This window comes from Grus americana, chromosome 1 (assembly GCF_028858705.1).
Source record: "Grus americana isolate bGruAme1 chromosome 1, bGruAme1.mat, whole genome shotgun sequence".
NCBI lineage: Eukaryota > Metazoa > Chordata > Aves > Gruiformes > Gruidae > Grus > Grus americana.
The window spans coordinates 54,761,941-54,782,003 of NC_072852.1; the positions used below are offsets into that span (position 1 = coordinate 54,761,941).

At 46.3% G+C, this 20,063-nt stretch overlaps 1 protein-coding gene across 1 annotated transcript; it reads left to right on the forward strand.

Annotated features, from left to right (window-relative positions):
* Positions 1 to 65: 65 nt before the first annotated feature.
* On the forward strand, positions 66 to 19,699 carry ERP27 (endoplasmic reticulum protein 27). The gene is made up of 7 exons (XM_054812975.1): positions 66 to 244; positions 460 to 560; positions 3,401 to 3,538; positions 6,999 to 7,112; positions 10,085 to 10,210; positions 18,260 to 18,457; positions 19,169 to 19,699. Exons 1-7 carry the CDS (start codon positions 124 to 126, stop codon positions 19,211 to 19,213), a joined length of 843 nt encoding a protein of 280 aa, XP_054668950.1. The 5' UTR covers positions 66 to 123; the 3' UTR covers positions 19,214 to 19,699.
* Positions 19,700 to 20,063: the final 364 nt, after the last annotated feature.

The window sequence follows — 20,063 nt, forward strand, 5'->3', positions numbered from 1 at the left end:
CAGGAGCTGAAGATTTCGCCCTGGGCCAGCTGCTCCCTTCCCACTGCCCTTCCCACTTCTCACTGTGGGCCCCTGCAGCAGCTGACGTGTCTCTTGCCAAGGAGAGGACTGGAGCAGAGTGGCATGGCGAAGAGAGGACAAGCTGGCATCATGGACACCTCAGTCTTCCCGTGCCTCTTCTTTGTCCTGCTCACTGGGGGCTCCCCAGCAGGGTGTGCTGGAGACAGTGGCTCTGCATCCCACAGTAAGTGAGCTTTCCTCCCGGCTCAGGGAGAAGGATGGGTCTGCTGTGGGGAGTTCTCTTTATGGTGGGTCACCTTACATAGACCATGCTGTGGAAGTATGTTGAGCTTGCAGAAGTGTGTGGGTGGGCATGTAATGGGTGGGATTCTTGTGTGTGTGTTGGGGGAGCCTCTCTGAGCTGCTTTGTGTACCCTCTGTCTGACCTCTCCTCTCCAGGCGCAGGCAGCACCGCAGAGAAACCTGTCCTGTTGAATGACATTGTGGACGCTGAAGCCTTTATCAGTGGTGCAGAGGTGGCGGTCATTGGATTCTTCCAGGTGTGTTCATAGCACCTCCCCTCCACCATCTATGAGCCCTATCCTGCCCCCATGGGGGTGTGGGGCTGGAAATGGTGTAAACACCTTCGAGAGGCAGCTCCTGCTCTGGGGGGTGCAGGGGCTGTGACAGGCATGTGGAAGGATTAGGTGACAGGCCCCAAGGAGAATGCAGGGAATTCGGTCTGTATGTAGAAAGGGAGATGGAGCAGAGGAGGAAGATGAAGGAGGTCATAGGAGCCCTGGAGCAGGACAGAGTAGGGGAAGCAAAACAGGAACGTGGGTGGCAGAGAAACAGTGTTGCGGGGGGGGTGAGTGGGAACATCAGTTGTTTGCTTTAGTCAGCAAAGACAGAGCGAGGCACTGCCTGCGTGATGGGGCTGAGGAAACCAGGTCTCAGGCACCAGTGCTGCTGCAGGTCCTCTGAAGTCCAAGGTGGTTTGGGCTCAAGATGCAACCTCTTCCCAGGGAGGGTGTAGACATGGTATCTCTGTCTTGCTGCTTTGTTTCCCAGAGTTGATACCCTTGGGATCTCTGTTCTCTGTGTCTAAACTCAATTGAAATCAGCCAAAGGTGTTAGAGTGACTGATGGGTATGTGCCCCTTGCCCCCAAAATGACATGAATATTTTTCCTTAGGAAACAAGAAAAAAATATTTATTGAGTTAGACCAGCATAAAAGAGGCCTCTCTGACAGGATTGTCGTTACTTTTAAGGTCCCCAAATTGCACCTTTTTCCCCCTTTTCCTTGAGCTCTGCCCTGGGCTTCTGCTGCCCATGCACTGCCTCATGACTTCTGTCAGAGAAGACTTCAGCCTTTCAAAAACAACTCCTTTCCGCAAGCTCCTTCCTCGTCCTGCCCTGTGCCTGGGGCTGCAGGGCAGCCTAGGAAGGGCATCACGCAGCCCACAGCAGAGCGAGAACTGATGGTACTGCCTGTGCAGCGCGGGCAGCAACAAGTGTGTGAGTGCTGGAAGGCTTATACCCCAGGGGCCTTGCTAAGCACTGATCACAGAGCACCAGCTGCTTCGCCTTCAGTGCCTGCAGGCATTCAGAGCTCCTCAGGGGTTGCTCTTGCAATGCTACAGCCCTGCAAACCAGTGAGGCAATCTGCACACACAGAACGAAAGTGCTCAGACGCCTCCTTCCCCCAGGGTAGCTGGCTGGGTTTGTGGCAGGGCCACACTCGGGGCGCAGAGCCTCGTGCCGAGCTGCGGCAGGGGACCGTGGCTTCTTGCCAGGCATAAGCGCTGGTGTCTTGTGCCACTGCGGCCTCCCTCCCGCTGCAGGATTTCATTCATCAGAGTCGACAGGAGGCTGCTCCCATGCAGCATGCGTGGTCCCAGGGCAGGGAGGGACAGCCATGCTGTCCTGCAGTGCGGGGACAGCCCCGGCTGCCAGGAGCACGGGGTAGCAGCCAGCGATGTGTCGGGTATTCAATGCCTGAAGTACGACAGGGCTGCATTTAAACAGTAGATAAAGACGTATGTGTGCCATGAGGGCTTGTCTTGGCCCTCCGCCTGAGAGTATATTCATCCAAATAATGTCCATGTTCTCTGTTTGCCATAAATTATTTCTCTGCTGCGGCCTTTCAATTCACTGCAGTACGCGGCTCAGCAAGCTCCCCGTATAATGAGCATGGCCTCCCTGACTGGGAACAGCATGCCATGATGGAAAAACAGCACGCTGCTCCAGAAACCCACATTTAAGAGAAAGGGTCATGCTTGGCCTGATTAAACCCCAGCTTTCCCAGGAATGCTCCAAAACCCAGTGAGGTTACTCCCACCCCAGGCTTTAGCACTCTCACCAGAGCCATGTTGATGTGCTGGCATTTCCAAAACAGATCACGAGAGCTGTTTTTCTTTTGACTAAAGAAGGAATTTTGTTTTCCATTCTCTCTGGGCTCACAAACAGCTGAGCTGACGGTTCAAACCAAAAAGAAAAACAAACCAATTTCTAAGCAGAGACTGCATCTTGAGAATTTAAATCCAATAAGTAGAAGTATCAAAAGTACATCACTCAAAAGAAAGTTTGGGAATGTGCCTTAATATGGGCTAAGGCTGTAGCTAATGCTCTCGCTGCAGAAGAGAAAATGGACCTCCAATTACTGAGAAACTGCACATTTCTATTCTTTGATGTGTCTTCATTAGCTACTTTTTAAAGGATATATTTAACACCTGTTTAAAAGGAACCAGGATAATGCTAATGCAAGGTGTTTAGAAATTGTAAAGCCCTGAGTCCACAATCAAGGTTATCTTAAAAATTATGGGTTTATATATTTATTTTTTATACACACACACATATATGTATGTGTATAGAGGTGTGTGTGTGTGTATATATATGTATATTTAAGCGTGCTACATCCAGATTCTGGGTTTCTCCCCTCCCTTTCAAGAGCTCTAGGACTTTGCATCATCACCGTGTTAGCTGTTAGCATGGGAGAAAGAAGTGAGGTTTAAGAGAAAGGGAAGGTGAGATTCCCAGAGTGCCACAGCTCCCTGCTAGCTCTTGGCATCGCCGCCTGGTGACTTCCCCGATTTTGGGGAGAGAGGTGGTTGGCGGGGCTAAGCGGGCACCTCTGCATCATCCCGGCCACGCAAGCAAAGTGACAACGGGAGAGAAAGACGTTTCAGCCCGGCGCCCCTTGGGCTGCCCCCACCGCCGGGCCCTCTCCCCCCTCCCGCGGCGGCTCTGCCGGGCGGGCGGTAGGTGTCGCCCTCGCGCCGCCTGCGGGCGGGCGGTGGGGGGGGATCTCTCCGCTCCTCACCCCCCCCCCCTTCACTCCCCCTCTTAACCCCCCCCTTCACCCCCCCCACCTCCCTTCACCCTCCTTCTCCCTCCGCAGGAACTGGAGAGCCCCGAAGTGTCCCAGTTTCGCCTGGCGGCCGGCCGGATCCCGGAGGTGCCCTTCGGCCTCAGCACCAGCCCCGCGGTCCTGTCCCACTACGGCGTGGCGGCGAACACCATCACGCTTTTCCGCAGGGTGCGTGGGCCCGCGGCGTGGGGGGGTGGGGGGGGGGAACCCACGGCGCCGCCGCTGCCGTGGCCGCAGGACCCGGGGAGCTACGGGGCGCGAGCCGCAAAATTAACGCTCCGATTTAGGAGTTCTTTTGCCTGCCGGTCACGGTACAGAAGAAATGAAATCTTGAAGTAGTAATGATAAAGAGGATTAAAGCTGCTCATCTCTCCTTAGAACAAGCAAGCCAAAACCCGCTTATCCTTGACAGCCACTCTGCCTGCCCACCTAAAAGCACATCTGTAGAGCTTCCTGCCCAAAGAGGTCTGTTACTTTTCATTTGCAGAGTGCCCCTCACTGAGACATGCAACATTTATTACACCTGATTGAGATTCTCCATTTTAAGATCTCCTGTGGATCTGGTCCAGCACCCAGTTCTTTGCAAAGAAAGATGTCTGTGTTTCTGTGATCTGCCTGGAGCTCAGTGTTACTTGGATGGGGTTCCCATGGTTTTGGAAAGGCTCCTGAGACACATCAAAAGCATCTAGAGGCCATGTTGCAATGGATCAACACAGCAGGCTTGATATCAAATCTTGCCAAGCGTCACTTAAGGCAGGCAAAGCTGTCTCCCTGGGTGCACAACTTTTCCATCGTGACTGAAAACAGATCCAGACTGGGTCTCTGCAGTTACAGATGCTCTGCCACCAGAAGAAATCCTAAACACTCTTTTCTGTCTCCGACACCATGGTTTGCAGAGTTATTCCATAAATACGCTTTGGGCATGGGCCCATTAAAAATGTTACTTGGCAGTTTCTCAGGGATGGATGCTATGCAAGTTCAAATCTTTGTTGAATCCAGCTGTAAGTGCTGGTGCCTCACTGAATTTGAAGCTACGTTTGCTGAAATCTAAGGAGATGATATTGGGAAGGGTCGTGTACTTGCTTCAAGAGTACCAACAAAGCTAAGAGCAAGTATTCTACTGGTTATATCAATTTCCTCGTGTTGCCCCTTCTCACACAAGTGTGGCACTTGAAAACTGGGGAGAGAGATATATCATAGGAGAGGGGCCCTAGGTAGTACAAGATGTCCTAAAAGCCCATGAAGTGTCACCAGAGCTCTAAGCACACAGGGTGGTGGTAGGGGAACGGGGATACACTACATGTACTGGGGAAACTAAATGTGGCAGCTTAGCCAAGTTCTAGATCCAGGTTGTGCAAATATTGGACAAAGACAGTTTCTTTCTTTCTTTCTTTTTCTTTCTCTTTTCTTTTCTTTTCTTTTCTTTTCTTTTCTTTTCTTTTCTTTTCTTTTCTTTTCTTTCTTTTTCTTCTCATCAGCTCCTGCACTGTGTTTACCACTGGTATTATCCAAATAATTCAAAGAGAATGATCTAAGAGTGAGCAATAGGTAGGCAGGTCCTTTTAATTAACCTTTTATTTGCTATGTACGGATGTTGCAGTTTGAAGCAACACCCATCTCAGTTTTGGTTCTTAGTCATGGTGTTTTTCTTCCAAAAAAATTGAAAAGATCCTTTATTTTTGCACTGTGGCAGATAGTGAGGATGACTGCATTGGGAGGGTGTTTGATAAAAGAAAGTGTCTGGATTGTTGGAATTTGGATTATATTATAACAAACAGTCTTTGTTCACAGTCCAGTTTTTGCAGCTGAACTCTTAGTTAATAGGAAAAAAAAAACAACCAAAAAACTAATACACTAGTCAGGTTCAAATGCAGTTGACAATTCACTTGACTAATTGTCAGTTTTTCTTAATTTATTCAGACACATTGTTTTTCCTTTTATTCTGTGCTGAATACTCTGTAGGAGGAAGGGGTCAGAGATAAAAAGGAAAAGAAAAAAGAACTGAGACAAGAACTTGGAATCAAATACTCATTTGAAGAATACAAAGATGCGTGACCAGGATAGCAGTGAATCAGAGGCATAAACTCATTTTTTCTTTGCTTTTGCAGAGTATGAAACACTTATAATGCTTAGAAGTTTAAAGCATAATTACAGTAGTAGGAGGGGTTGCTGTCAACTGGTGAGACTTCTTTGCATATAGTGGAGGGAAACTGATTTATTCTAGTGAGGAATCTGGCCTGATAGACCTAAAAAGAACATAATTAACAGATGCTAACAAGCTAATTATATGGAGTGACGAAGACATTTTGACTAGAGCTTCACCTATTAGATGCAGGCTATTTTCTAGCTTTATTTTTTTAAATCACAAATGTTGAGCGCAGAATTAAGATGTTATTATCCCAAAATGTAAATCAGGTGTTTCCAGAAGCCCATGAAAGTCAAGAGAAGACTTTCTGTGGAGTTCTGGGGTGCTTTAGATTGGTTCCCAAGGCCTGTCTGATCTCACCCGCCCAGGTGTTACACTGGCCTGACCTCATTTACTTTAGTAGAGCTGCCCTTTCATTTTATGCAGGGGCAAATCTGTGAGAAGAATCAGGCCGCACAGTCTGAAAAGCACCAGTTTGGGTTGCCAGACAGGGTGCTGTGGCCCCCTACCAGATCAAAGACCTTGCCAATGACCACAGAACAGCAAAAAGGGCTTTAGGTGTCTGTACATGACTGGAAAAACTAACACAAGCACTTTCAGAGGTTGTACAGATGCAGAGAATAAAATCTGGGGTGTGCACGTGGACCTCTCCTCAGCTCTGAGAACCTCATTCAACATATGTATTAAAGGCCTTCAAATCCCAAACTTTGTTCCTATTGCATGTATAGGATCAACTCAGTCACGTCCTGCGGTGGTACTGCACAACAACTCCACCCCTTTGGGTGGTTTAGCTATTATTCAATGGTTGCCTGCTTTTTCTCTGTTTACCAGGTCACGAAAACCTCAATAAAATCACATCATTTGGGTGGGAGGGTGAAGTGTGGGGAGATATGTGGCAGGATGGATTTTCCTCTAAAGCTAAAATGTACTGGGCTTCATTTTTTTTTCTTTTTTTTCTGCTGTACTGGAAGAAAAATTCCTCTTTTTATTGGAGAGATTTTCTGCTTGCACAATGTTTCCAGGAAACCCATACAGGCCCATGCCAATGTTTATTACTTGTAGAAGAAATAGAATGAGCAAATGAAGATTTTAAAAAGGGGTGTAAAGCCAAAATCGATGCAAGGAGTTAGACTATTTAATGGTCTCTCCCCACCACGCCTAGAATAGTTTATCAGCTAATCCTCCCTATCTCCAGTGCATCAGGAGTGTATGCTGTAGGGATGTCTGGAGTCCTCAGTGATTTCTCTTATGCCATGAGTTTGCCTTGTCTTTGGGAGACTGAAGGAGGGAGGAAGATCTTGAAGTGCAGGCTGGTAGCTGTAGGTTCTGGAGCTCCAGAAGTGGGGATTATGTGGTAGGGGAGAGAGGATGCCAATGTCCCAGGGGGTGGGTGTCTCCATGAGTGGGTGCCATCAGGGTCTCTGGAGGAGGTACCGAGAGGAGAGGACAGCTGTGACTGTAGGTGTCTTTGCATGTCTTCAGGTAGACAATGACCGGAGGGATCTGGATATGAACAGCAAAGATGTTGATGCTGAGAAGATGACTCGTTTCATTCGGATGAACGAGCTCCGCCTGGTGACAGAGTACAACCCTGTGGTAATTACCAGCTCCCCACAGCCCTCACTCTGGTACTTGGCCTCCTCCTCATGGATGTCCTCTGGCCCAAGATTTTGCACACCCAGCTGTGTGCAAGGGTTGTGGCAACAGTGTGGATGGGGTTGGGGAAGACACACAGGTCTTTGCTGCTACTCCATATAGGGACTGGAAGCAGATGCTGTGCTGGGGTGTTTGAGTATGGTGGGGAGAGGAAGGGGGGGCTTGGCAGTTCCTTTAGCCTTCCAGTAAATTTGGAGTGTTGGTGGGTAAAGAGCTCCATTTCTTACCACTCTTGACAGCAGTGCCACTCCCTCCTGTGGACTTTTGCTGTGTCGTACCATGCCTGCAGACCCTGCTCAGCCATGATCCCCTCTCTTTGGCTGAGAAGCCTTGAGAAACATGGAAACTTGAATGACCTACTCCCAAAAGGCAAGCTCTTCTTCATCATCCAGCACATAGGGTTTGACATAAGCCTGGCTGTTTGAAGGCATATTCAAGAGCCACTTGGAAATTTCCCAACCAAATTTTTCCCATCCCTTCTATCCCTTACTCCTGAATTCATCAGCTCAAGAAAAAAATTAATATATAGGATGCTTCCATGTTGACCATCTTCATTAACTCACCCAGCTGACTGGCAGTCACTTGTTCCCGGTGCTCCTCTCCCTTATAGAGGGTGACTACGGGTTTAGGATCTCCTGAAATTTCAGCAGTTCACTGGGCTTGTTCCTGTGGAGCCAATGGGTCTTTGAAGCCCCAGTGGCCACAAGGCTGAGACGTTATCATTGCCGATGGGCTCTTCTGTGGACTTCTGAATAGTTACAGCAGTGCTGACCAGGCTCAATTTAATCAAAGGAGAATGGTCCAACCTGTTTCAAAGCTATTCCTTTTCAAACCAATGCCAAGGATCAGCTAAGAGGGCTGACATATTTACCAGCTCAAGTGCAGCCTGTCAGTAGAGAGAGCATTTTGGTTTGGAAGTGCAACATTTTGTTTCTGGAGTGAAATACTGTAGAAGTTCTGTGTTGTTGGGGTTTTTTTTAAAGAAAAAAAAATGGGTTTGTTTTTTTATCTTGATAAGGGATGTGAAAAAAACATTTCAAAATCACAGAATATTTCTGGGGACAGAAAATCTATATCCTGCCCCTCTGTCCTTACAGCCCTTTGAGAGCACGTAAGTCACGTCAGTGGGTATATTCTTTTTATCTTTATAAACACCCAGGCCTTCTGAGCCCTTGGAGCCTCTACTGCATCTTTTGGCAATTCATTAGATTGTGGCTCTTTCTTCATGTGTTTCTGCTGATGCTTTGGGCTCTCGCTCCATAGCATCCTGTTTGGCACCCAGGCTGTCTCCCTGACCAAGAAGTCCTGAGCTATTCAGCTGATCCCCTCCACCCTGACTGGCAGTAGAAATGTTGTTCCAATTTTTTTTCCAGACACTCTGGAGTCCTATCAAGGTGCTGCAATTAACAGTGCCTCCTGCAGTCCTCAGCCCAAAGCCCTCCCAGCACCACTAAGGTAGCTTGGTTTTTTGTAAATATTTATTCCCAGTGCATATGCTGTTTACATCTGAGAATGCTGCTGGTCAGCAGAGGCTGGGGTCACACGTATCACACTGAGTGCTGCCAAAAGTTTCTCTCCCCATCCTGGGGCCCTTACTGTTTCTCCCACATCCTTCAGGCATTGTTAGGCAATGCTTACCCTGTGGGCTTTCCAGAAGAGTCAGATGTGACCTGGCCATGTTGATGAGCTCTGCTGATCGCTGTTGCACAAGGTTTGCGTGGACAGGCACATCTTTGTGTGGAGCCGCAGGAGGAACTGCTGCTCCAGCCCTGCCCACTCTCAGCTCAGCCTTGTTGTGGCCCTTGGTGCTGGCTGGCTTCACCTTCACCTTCAGCCTCATCCTCTCCCATGAGGTCTTCTAATGCTCTCCAGCCTTGGTTTGCATCCCCTCTACTCTACCCTTCCCCATCTGCACACCACCAGAGAAGTGAAAGGGTAGAAAATGACTGATAAATATTACGCTAACAGCAGAGTCCTGGCTGCCAAAAACTAGATGCTTTGCAGTGCACAGCCCTTGCCAGCATGAACTCCCTGACCCCTTCCTTATTACTCCTGGAGCGTGTGGAAACTTTCTTCTCCCTCCGGCAGGGAGCTGCCCAGTCTGCACCTCCGTGGTTTCAGTGGCACGGGGGGAAGGCAGCAGGTCTGGCCCGGCTGCTGTTTGGTTTGAAGGAGAGGCTGCAGGGCTGCGGGAAGCGGGCAGGAGGAGAAGCGAGATGACGAGTGAATGAGTGAGTTGAGTGAGTGCCTGGAGATGGTTGTCTCCTCACAGAGGGCCAGTGTGTGCTGCCCACTTGGCCCTTGCCCAGGGGACAAGGGACAGCTGGCTCCAGGTCTTCTCCCACTGTGGGACTGCAGAGGCAATTTTAACCCTCAGCACTCTGCAATGCCCAGGCCCTGGGGTTGCTGAAACTCTGGACTCATCCCCATCCTGCGCACAGCATAACGCTAAAGAAAGGAAGTAAGGGCAGACATCAACCGACACCAGAAATCCTTCCCACATTTTTGCTCCCATTTCAGCCAGATGCTGGACCTCTGTGATTCAGGGCCCCCTTATGTTCAGTGTTTGCTGGCCTTCCTTCTCCACTTCTTTGCCCCACTAGACTTCAGCTTGCTGTATCCAGGCAGCCCCCCTGCCTAGTTGCTGACTATCCTGAGGCCAGTGATGAACCCTTGCGGTCTTCAGACTCTTGTCTCTGGAATAAGCAAAGCCAGGATGTTAAGTGCTTCCACAAAGAGCCCAGATTGGATCCTTCCTGCTTTAAAGAAAGCTTGTGAGGCTGATTTGCAAAGAAATCCCAACTGAGATGTGAGAATTGACGTCCCTCTGGCAGCGCATCCAATGCGGATTGAATGTTCTCAATCTCCTTTTCTGTGTGTGTTTCTGTCTGTGGTGGCTGTGTTTTCGGCAGACAACAATAGGTGTGATGCAGAGTTCGCTCCAGCTTCACCTCCTCCTGATCACAGACAAGATGTCTCCAAAGTACCCCGAGCGAATGCGCAGATATCGGGCGGCAGCAGAGCTCTTCAAGGGGAAGGTAAGTCCAAACAGAAAGGAAGAGGAGCCATTAGGGAGAAAAAAAGAACAGTGATTTATTCTGTGGATGGGGAGGGCGTTATCTGCTTCTCTGTGCATTAGGGGAGCAAAGGCCAAGTGGCAAGAAAAGAGGATTAGCTGGATAATTAAGTGGAGGGGTTGGATCTGTTCACCTTTAGCCACTTTGCCTCCTTGCGGGGAAAATATCCTCTATATCCCACTCCTCTGCTCTCTCAGTGGGACATTATGTACTTCCTTGCTTCTGGTCCAGTTTTGTTGCCTTGCACTGGGAGATGACAAACAGCTGCTGCACTTCAGTCTGGTGATGGTTGCATTCCACTGGTGTGAGAGGTGATTTTGTATATACAGCCTGCAAGATGCCAAGGAGCATTATATAAGTGACCGGACAGCAATTAATATCATGGTGCTTCTTAACCCTTAGCCTTCTGGTTGGATCCTGAGGAAATGGTTGTTTTAATGGAGTTGCAGATGGGTTTGTTGGATTTCCCACACTAAGGTGATGGGATAGATGGGATATTTCAGAGAAATTTTGCCTGGTTCCCACCCCTCTGTGGGCAAAGCTTCCCAAGTAGTAAATCATCCCATGGCTGATTCTCTGCCAGTAGCTGGATTACAGGGGAATTTCTGTCTGGAGAACAGAGGAAAGAACTGGCAAGCAAAGGAGGATTGAGAGCAACAGGAAGGCATTTGGGGCAAGGGAGAACAGCAGATGGGAGGGGGGCAGAAGATCACAGCAGCAGGGAAGGCTGAGCTGAGAGGCAGTGGAAGAGATTTTCCTAGGAGAAGTGTGGAGCTGGAAAGAGTTGGGGTTTGAGAACAAGAACAACAGCATACCCCTGTTTGTGGTACTGAAGAGGCAGATTAAAAATCACATATATCCTCATCTTCAAATAGAAGGGCCACCTCAGAACCATGCACCCTCAAAAGTCTTGAGACTTGTTTATGGCAGGACTACTTTGGAACTTGCCATCTGTCCCGTCCATTAGCAAGAGACCAGGCAGAAACCAGGCATCAAAATCAAAAGGTGTCTTCAAAAGTGTTTTGCTTTGATGAATGCATAGTGATAAAAGAAAACTCACTTATCTGAAAAATTCCAGCTGTCTCATGTGAAACGTGTGTTATAGTGACACCATCATCACTGTCTTCCATGAGCAGCAGAGTCTGATACAGGCCTTCCCCAAGCAGATAACCAGCACAGCACATTACTGTTTAGCATCACTGTCCTTTGCTGCTGCAGCTGCAACTAGTTTTCTCTTCATGTGACATGCCTAGATCTGAAAAAAAAGTGAATAATTTTCCTAGAAATACTTCACAAAACATTGAATAAAATGTTGTACTGAAGTCCAGATAATTTATGAATTGCCAACAAGCCAAATGTGACTTTTTTTTATTCATGCAGGCAAGTTTCCCACCGAATTGGCCTAGAAGTTTGCCAGAGTAAAATACAGAGATGAAAGATGTGGAGATTTGACTAATTCTTTCCACTTTACTGCAGTGGCACTGCAGGACACATAGATGAAGGGACTTAGAGTCTAATAATTTGTTTTTGCTAAAGGAGTGGCACTCTAGGGAGTAAGTTATGATTTGGACTGCAGTCTTACAAAGCAGTAAGAGAGCGCTAGGATCCCTCTGTTTGGTTCTTAGATCTGGATGCTAAGGAGTAAGCAGAGCGATATGCCCACTTAAGTGTGTCTCCATTGCTCTGCCAGGCAGAAAGACATGAATTAGTTTGGGTATCAGAAGCAGCCACTGCACAATATCATGGAAATTTCTGCTGGCTCTGGTGGGCACCTGGCCTCCAGCCAGGCTCAACCCACCACAGTCTTTTTGGCGCCCAACGTGGGGCAGGAGAAAATCGAGATAAGGACAGTAATTGGAAGAGGTAACGGGCAAAACATTGACTGAACTTAGCTTGAGAGTGAAATAAGTGGTGAAGGGACAAGAGGTGGATTCTGTGTGTATTGTCCACTCTTGTTTGATGTTGTGATAGTGTTGCTTTGATTCTGGTGGGGGGAATTCTTTTTTCTTTTCCCTTGTTGATGTGATTAGTGTGTGTAGCTTTTGTGTTGAATGTATATATTAATAATTCTTAAATATGTGATTCACAGAGGCGAGGGGTGGAATGTGTTGGGTTTGCGTGGCAGGGTTTTGGCGGCGGGGGGGCTACAGGGGTGGTGTGGTGGGTTGAGCCTGGCTGGAGGCCAGGTACCCACCAGAGCCGCTCTCTCACTCCCCTCATTCACTAAACAGGGGAGAAAAGGCATAACGAAATGCTTGTAGGTCGAGATAAGGACAGGGAGAGATCACTCACTAATTATCGTCACGAGCAAAACAGACCAAACTTAGAGAGGGAATTCATCTAATTTATTACTAGGCAAAACAGAGTAGAGGAATGAGAAAATAAAATCAACTCTTAAAACACTTCCCCCCACCCCTCCCATCTTCCCGGGCTCAACTTCACTCCCGGCTTCAACCCTTCCCCCCCTCAGTGGCACAGGGGGACGGGGAGTGGGGGTTACGGTCAGTTCATCACACGTTGTTTCTGCCGCTTCTTCATCCTCAGGGGAAGGACTCCTCTCATCGTTCCCCTGCTCCAGCATGAAGTCCCTCTCACGGGGTGCAGACCTTCAGGAGCAAACTGCTCCAGCGTGGGGTCCCCCACGGGGTCACAAGTCCTGCCAGCAAACCTGCCCTGGCGTGGGCTCCCCTCTTCACGGGTCCACCGGTCCGGCCAGGAACTTGCTCCAGCGTGGGCTTCCCACGGGCCGCAGCCTCCTTCAGGTGCCTCCACCTGCTCCGGCGTGGGGTCCTCCACGGGCTGCAGGTGGAATCGCTACACCGCCTCATCCTTCCTCCATGGGCTGCAGGGGGACAGCCTGCTTCACCATGGCCTTCACCACGGGCTGCAGGGGGATCTCTGCTCCGGCGCCTGGAGCTCCTCCTCCCCCTCCATCTGCACTGACCTTGGTGTCTGCAGAGTTTCTTACATCTTCTCACTCCTCTCTCCGGCTGCAAAAGCTCTCTCTCTAAGTGTTTTTCTTCTTCTTAAATATGTTATCACAGAGGCGCTGATTGGCTTGCCCTTGGCCAGCGGTGGGTCCATCTTAGAGCCGGCTGGCATTGGCTCTATCAGACACAGGGGGAGCTTCTAGCAGCTTCTCACAGAAGCCACCCCTGTAGCCCCCCCGCCGCCAAAACCCTGCCACGCAAACCCAACACACATTGTCATCACCAGCTGGAGGAGGAAGAGAAACTTGTTGCTTGGATTGATGGAGAGATGAAGAGGAACTGCTGCTGCTGAGTGGCTGGCTTCAAAGAGTGAAGCAAATCATAGAATCATAGAATCATTTAGGTTGGAAAAGATCCTTAAGATCATCGAGTCCAACTGTTAATGGATCATGAGGAGGTGATTCACCCGCCACTTCCTGGATTATGGTCCCTTCATCTCTGGTTTATAATCTTTCCATTTTTGCCTGAGAGGAAGCTGAGATTTTCAGCTGAAGGATCCATGAGGATGTATGGTGAGGACCATTATTTGAAAACAGCTTGAACTGTACCCTGAGCAGCAGTGAGTGTCTGAAGGCAGTCTAGATTATTCTAGATTTCATCGTGGAACCTGGGGACTATAAAATGCTGGAGAGGAAAATGCAAATGTTAGATGATACTAAACCAGCAAGAGCTGACAAGAATAAGAAGAAATATGGTACTTTTCTAGCAGACTTTGAGAAACAATCATGGGTGGGTAACAGTGAACAGAACTCAGAGCACTGCAGCTGCAGGAGCAAATCCACCAGTCTTCTTGGAAGGATCCCACTGCAATCAGAATATGTGCTTATTTGAGAAAGTACTGCCAAGAGTCCAGGCTTTCTACTGGAAAGGAAATGTCAGGGTTTTTTGCATTGCTGAGCCAAACTAGCATAAGCATCTTCAGTTTTTTTTCCACAGTATCAGAGTATAACACGACAATTACAGCTGGTGTGCCTTATGGGTGTTTGATGGAGTTTCAATAAGCTGATGTTTGGAATAATAAAAGCAGCTTTTGCTGCAACTGATATAACTAGTTTACAATTTCAAAATGATTTGGGTAGATATGTTTGCAAAGTCCCTTTTAATTTATATGTAGGCCCATTTGGAAATGGGTTCTGAGAAAATCCTGAGAGTCCTTCAGGACTTCTTCCATGAAAACGAAAGGATGGTGCCCTTTCTTATGCAGATAGTCATTCATACACTTTTTATTTTTCTTGTCAGACATTGATGGCTCCAGAACTGAAAGAGATAATATTTAGAGATGTCTCTTTTAGCCATAAACAGGGGAACCTGTAAATACAGGTTGTCTATGTCACATAACAGTATCTGCGATAAAATTGTTTTTGTAGCTTGCTTTTTTTTTTAATTCATGACTAATGTTTTCATTTTGCTTTGATGTACTATGTAAGCTGTGCAAGAAATTACTCAAATTGGATATTTACTTCAGAATTGGATCTTTTTGCTTATACAGTCTCCTCAAAGAATGAAGGTTGCAGCTCTATCAAGTTCAAAGTCAAACACTGGATATGAGGCTTGATCATCCTTCCTGTTTGTCTTCCTTAGCGGAAAAACTAAGCAACATCAAATTGGTTTCTACCATTGCAGTACTATTTTCAATTAACTTTAATTCCTTGGGCAATAACATCATTCTGTATCTTAGTATTTACCAAGAACTCAATGTTCTAAAAGCACTGGGCTAGGAATCAAGTTGTGAAGACACCAAGACAGCACCAGTGTACAAAATTTTCTGAAAGAGAGCTTATTGCAGGTGACAGTGCAAAGATAATATTAAACTGTGTTCTGTGTTCTTGGAGTATGATGTGTGGAGGGGAGAATTTTTGTCGGCAGTTCCTCATCCATGCAAGAGATCCTTCACTGCCTCCAGCAGCAGACCTCTGAACACAGGCAAGAAGGTTGTTACAAGATGAAAGAATTTAATGGAAATTGTTTCAGAATGAAATAAACAGCTATTGTACAGCATAGTATAAAATAGAAGATGAACTTTCTGTTTTGGATGGAACTACCTGGTTTCTAGTAGTGATGTGAGAGTTGGCATCATAAGTGGGATTTGTTTTGGCTAATTATAGCTTTGGTAAGTCATCTGAGATAAGGCTTTAGGCTCTTTTCAGCACTGGTAGAGAAGGACAGACATGTCCTTCCTCCCCTTCTAAAATAAGTGGAATCAAGTGCCATTTATTGTACCATTTATTGCAGAGGTTGCCAAGATGACTGGCTGAGACAAGCTTAAGATCTAGATGGCAGAAGTTAGGCAAAGTGAATCTTGTCTCATGGTCAGTATAATTTTCCGTGGTCACTGCATTCATTGTCTATGATTAGAGCTGTCTGGGAATCTCTGAACAAAATAAATTCCTCATGAGAAAATGCCAGTTCCACCAGGTAGCATCTATCCTGGAAACGTCCCCATTGAGAAACCTGCTTGGTTTCCAGCTGAGGAGACCAGACTTCCAGTACTTGTGGTCTCAGTACCAGCACACCTTACAGACTGCCTCACAGTTGTGACTTTGAGGCCACCCTGGCCTTGGCAGGACCCCTGGAGCACATCCAGCGTAGGATGCGCGGCCTGTCCTTTTGCTGAGGGAGGGTTCATCCCACGTCACAGCACCTACCGGGAACGCATCATTCAGAAACGTACGTGATAGGCATTAAGGTGTCTTCTTTGGAGCGACAGTAGACAAATGCAATTGCTGTCTCTCCTGTATTTTTGGAATATCAGAGGGGAAGGAAACTTTTGCTTTAATTTGTCACCCTGTAACTCTGTGAGCCAAATGTGAGTCATTAGAGAGATCCAAGTCAGGAACTGTGAATGATGGTATCTCAGCCGTTCTAGCTGAGGGGCCACTTGTTTGTGTGTTTTCGTTTTCTTCTGTAAGGAAGAAGGTGCTTGGAGTTTTAAACCCCAACATTTTTATTCTTACTCTTTTCTTTGTATTCATGGATAAAATGTGTACGGCTTTTCAGTTTTGGGATTTTTTACAAAGGCTGGAAGCTTGATAAAGTGAAGAGTGACGACTACCATTTATTTATATTACCATGTTAAAATTCTATTGATCTGTTTTAAAGGTGGGGGAGACTTTCTATAGAAAGTGACAACATTTAACAACCTAGATATTCTAAATGCTTTTTTAAATTAACTTATTGTTTAACATTTGATTAAAAAACCATTGTTGTGTAGTGAATCTTTCATAGAGAAAACCAAAAGCTGGTGAATGAACTGGTGAAAATGTGACACCATTTCCTGTACCAGCTCTCTGAAAGTGCTCTCCTCTGACACTGGCCTCTCTTTCCAGCTTGTTAGTTAGAAGGAGATTCCTAAAACAAGTATTTCTGCTCCAGCCGAAAGCTTCTTAGATCAGGTCCTTAGACTTGTGACCCTTAGATTTGTGACCCTTCTTAGCTTGGTGTTTTATCCTGCAAAAGGATGAATTTAGCACTCTGGGAGAAGTTCCCCGCAACCTGTCTGCTCACTAGCTTGTTGCCCTCGGGGCATAGTTGACTTTTGGAAGAGAAATTGCATGTGATAAATATCATATAACCAGTGAAAGTGTTGTTCTGGTTTCTGTATCACAGTGATTAACTGCAGTTAAACCTTACACTAGCCCAACTATCCTTCCTTCCCATAGGCTGTTGCCTAGGAAAGTTTCCAGATATATTTGTTTTTTTATAGAACATAAATTTAATAAAGTAAAGAATTTGAGATTTACCAAGTTTATTTTTAGAGAAGAAAAAACTTTTGAACTAACTTGAGTGTTCTTGATTGAAAAGAAAGAAAAACATGAGTCAGCCTGGGAACTGGGCACATGATCTTCACATTGCATTACTTTTCTTTTTTTAAACTCTTCTTTTTTCTTGCGTATGTTAAGTCATATCCATGTCCATAGATACATTGAATATGCTAGGCCCAGTAGACTGCACAGGATAATCAGAAGATAAAATGACACGTTACCTGGATATTTGCTTCATTGACTTGGGTGTCACTTGCGAAGGGATTCTATTTCATCAGGTCACTGATTAAATTGTTCAATTGCCGTATTTATTTTCTGTTGTAAAATTTATACATAATGTTTGTATTTAGTATTAATAGATAATTTAACAAAGATTTTTGAGATAGCTGTACATTTTATTAATAATATTTCACATTCCAAAATTTTAAATTTGTGCTGCACCTGTAAGATGTCCATTGAAACTTACTCTTAAAATAAAATCATGGAGTTGGTCACCAATTCTGATAAATCCATGCTAGTGAATCGTCCCAGCAGAATCCTAATCCTTGGCTTGATCTTACTCTCCAAGACTATTCAGGAACCCAGGTCATTCTCATCCTGGCTTATTCACTGTTTGGCCTCTCTCCCCAGGTCTGAGCTGGGCTGTATGGACAGTGGTGTCTTGCCAACAATTCCTGTTTCCCAGATGATTGTGTCTTCATTTCTATTCACTGCAGCTCACTTAAATATGCCCTTTGTGTTTGGTACTCTCGTGTTCTTATACTTCCAGGCTCCTGTTGCCCTATGCTTCATTCCCACATTCTTGCAATTGAGTTCGATTCTCCACACACCAAAACACCTTTTTACTCTGCCACTCTGGGTCTTGCATGGATGTGAGCATCTTATCCAAATAACATGCAAGTAGACGAGTCAGCTTCTTTTATACGTGCCACTAAGATAAAAGACACCTTGTTTCCTAATCTATTAAGAGAATAGCAGTGGAGACTGCCTTCCTGCCATACTGTGGATACATTTTTAGAGAAGGTGAAAGAAGACATTTGGTTTGGTAGTATAAGTGTGGACTTGATAAAATACAGAAAAACGCACTGCATGGTGCGGTTAGATAGTGGCAGAGGAAAATGTCCTAACAGAATATGGTAGGTTTTCTCTAACTCTTTATAAAAATATCACTGTTAATCTTCATATGATCACTGTTTGGGGATCTCTTCTCTCTCTCAGCTTCTGTTGTGCTCATGTTTCCTTTCCTATTTCCATCACAGATTCTCTTTATCCTGGTAGACAGCAATTTGAAGAGCAATGAACGAACAGTGTCATTCTTCAAACTGAAGAAGTCCCAGCTACCAGCTCTGGCTATATTCCATGCACCAGATGAGGAGCAGGATGTGTTGACTCTGGATGAAGTCTCTGTTGAGCATGTACAGGACTTCTGTAATCGTTTCCTACAAAGAATGCAGAAGGTAAAGGGGGACTCCTGTAGTCTACAGGAAGCTGGGATCTTGTAGGATGATGCTGTTTCTCACAAGGCTCTTGAAGAAGATGACTTCAGTTTCTTGAACTCCTTCCCACCCCTGCCACTTCCTCTCTCATTTTTATTTGCACATGAATATCAGAAAAGCATTAGATCTAGAGCAAAGCAGAGATTAATGTCTTTGTAGAGTCTCTGACCTCTGCCTCCTAGTCTACAGCAAGACTTCACTGATCTCTGCAACTCTATGAAGGTCTCAGTAAGGCATCTGTTTTCTGGGAACAGCAGCTGGGGAGACAGAGTGAAGGGTGCTTTTGGACACTGAGAATGGGGGTGGTGGATGGCAAGCACATAAGAGAGGATCAGAGAGACAGTGGCATGGGTAGGAAGGAAATCTATCAAGAAGGCCACAGAACAGAGTACACAGACAAGGGCTCAGGACTCTACCAGAGGTCTCTGCTGGGAGAGAGACAATTTAATCTCCATGTTCATTCCGTGTTAAGAGTTCTCTGTCAAAGCTCATCTTCCTATAGCAACAGAGGCATTGTGTGTCAGGACCCCATGTTGTGCAATTGAAATGAGATAGGCAGGGCAGTGGCATAGACAGCAGAGGGAGTCATTTAAATTGGTTTGTTTCTTTTTATTACTATGCTGAGAAACTGAGCAACAGCAAAACTGATTTCATGCCTCTAATGTGTTTTAGAAAGAAGACGAACCTGAGGAGAAGGCCTTCAATGAGGAACTCTGATTCTTTCTCAGCCAACAGGATGACTGTGCCCAGAGTCATCTGTTTCTGGTGTATGAATTGCTCACTGAGCTCCACAGCTCAGGAATTCCTCAGACAGTAGGATTAAAGGGCCAAGTCAGTCACGGATTCCCATCTCCATACTATGTACATATATGCTGTCTGTCCTCTCTAGGAATCTCTTCTCCCGTCTCATTTGTTTCCTCCAGCTCTCTTTTCTCAGTATTCCAGGAGCTCTGGTATTGCCCTACACTGTGTCCTTCCATGCTGCCTCTGTTGGAGCAAAGGGTGATATAGCAAAATGGCAATATCAGAAATAAAGCTTGTAGTTCCCAGAGATCTTTTTCCCTCATTCTCCTTGCTTTTGGTGCCATGCTGGGATCCACTGTCAGCCCGTCCTGACACTAGGAACAGATTGGTTGCTTGAGGTTGGTTGAATGAACTTTTCCATTTATTTTACTAAATAAAGCAGAAAGTGAATAGCCTGAATTTTTATGCAAATACATGATTTCCCACTCCCCATGTCTTTCACTTAAGGACAAAGCCTGTGTATTTCTGAGTAAGTAAGCTCAAAAATCTCCTTTCTCTGAATTTAACCAGGCTTGCAATGCTTAACCAGTCAGTTTGGTGGCTAAGAATCATCCCCCATGGAACTGGACCCTTCATCAACAGATACTTCCACCAGGGTGAGAGATTTCTGTGAAGGTTTGGGATCAGAACAGCACTGGATACAGCAGGTCTGAGCTGGTGCAGCAAAAATGAATGAGCCTAAGATGCACATCGAGGCTGAGAGGAATGGGAGCCATGGCAGAAGGGCAGTAGAAAGTTGCATTGCAAGATAGGGGATATCTCC

Coding starts and splice junctions, on each gene's coding strand:
- ERP27 (XM_054812975.1), top strand. CDS start 124: ATGGCGAAGAGAGGACAAGCTGGCATCATGGACACCTCAGTCTTCCCG. Junction 245..459: donor CAGTGGCTCTGCATCCCACA/GTAAGTGAGCTT, acceptor TCTCCTCTCCAG/GCGCAGGCAGCACCGCAGAG. Junction 18,458..19,168: donor TCCTACAAAGAATGCAGAAG/GTAAAGGGGGAC, acceptor AATGTGTTTTAG/AAAGAAGACGAACCTGAGGA.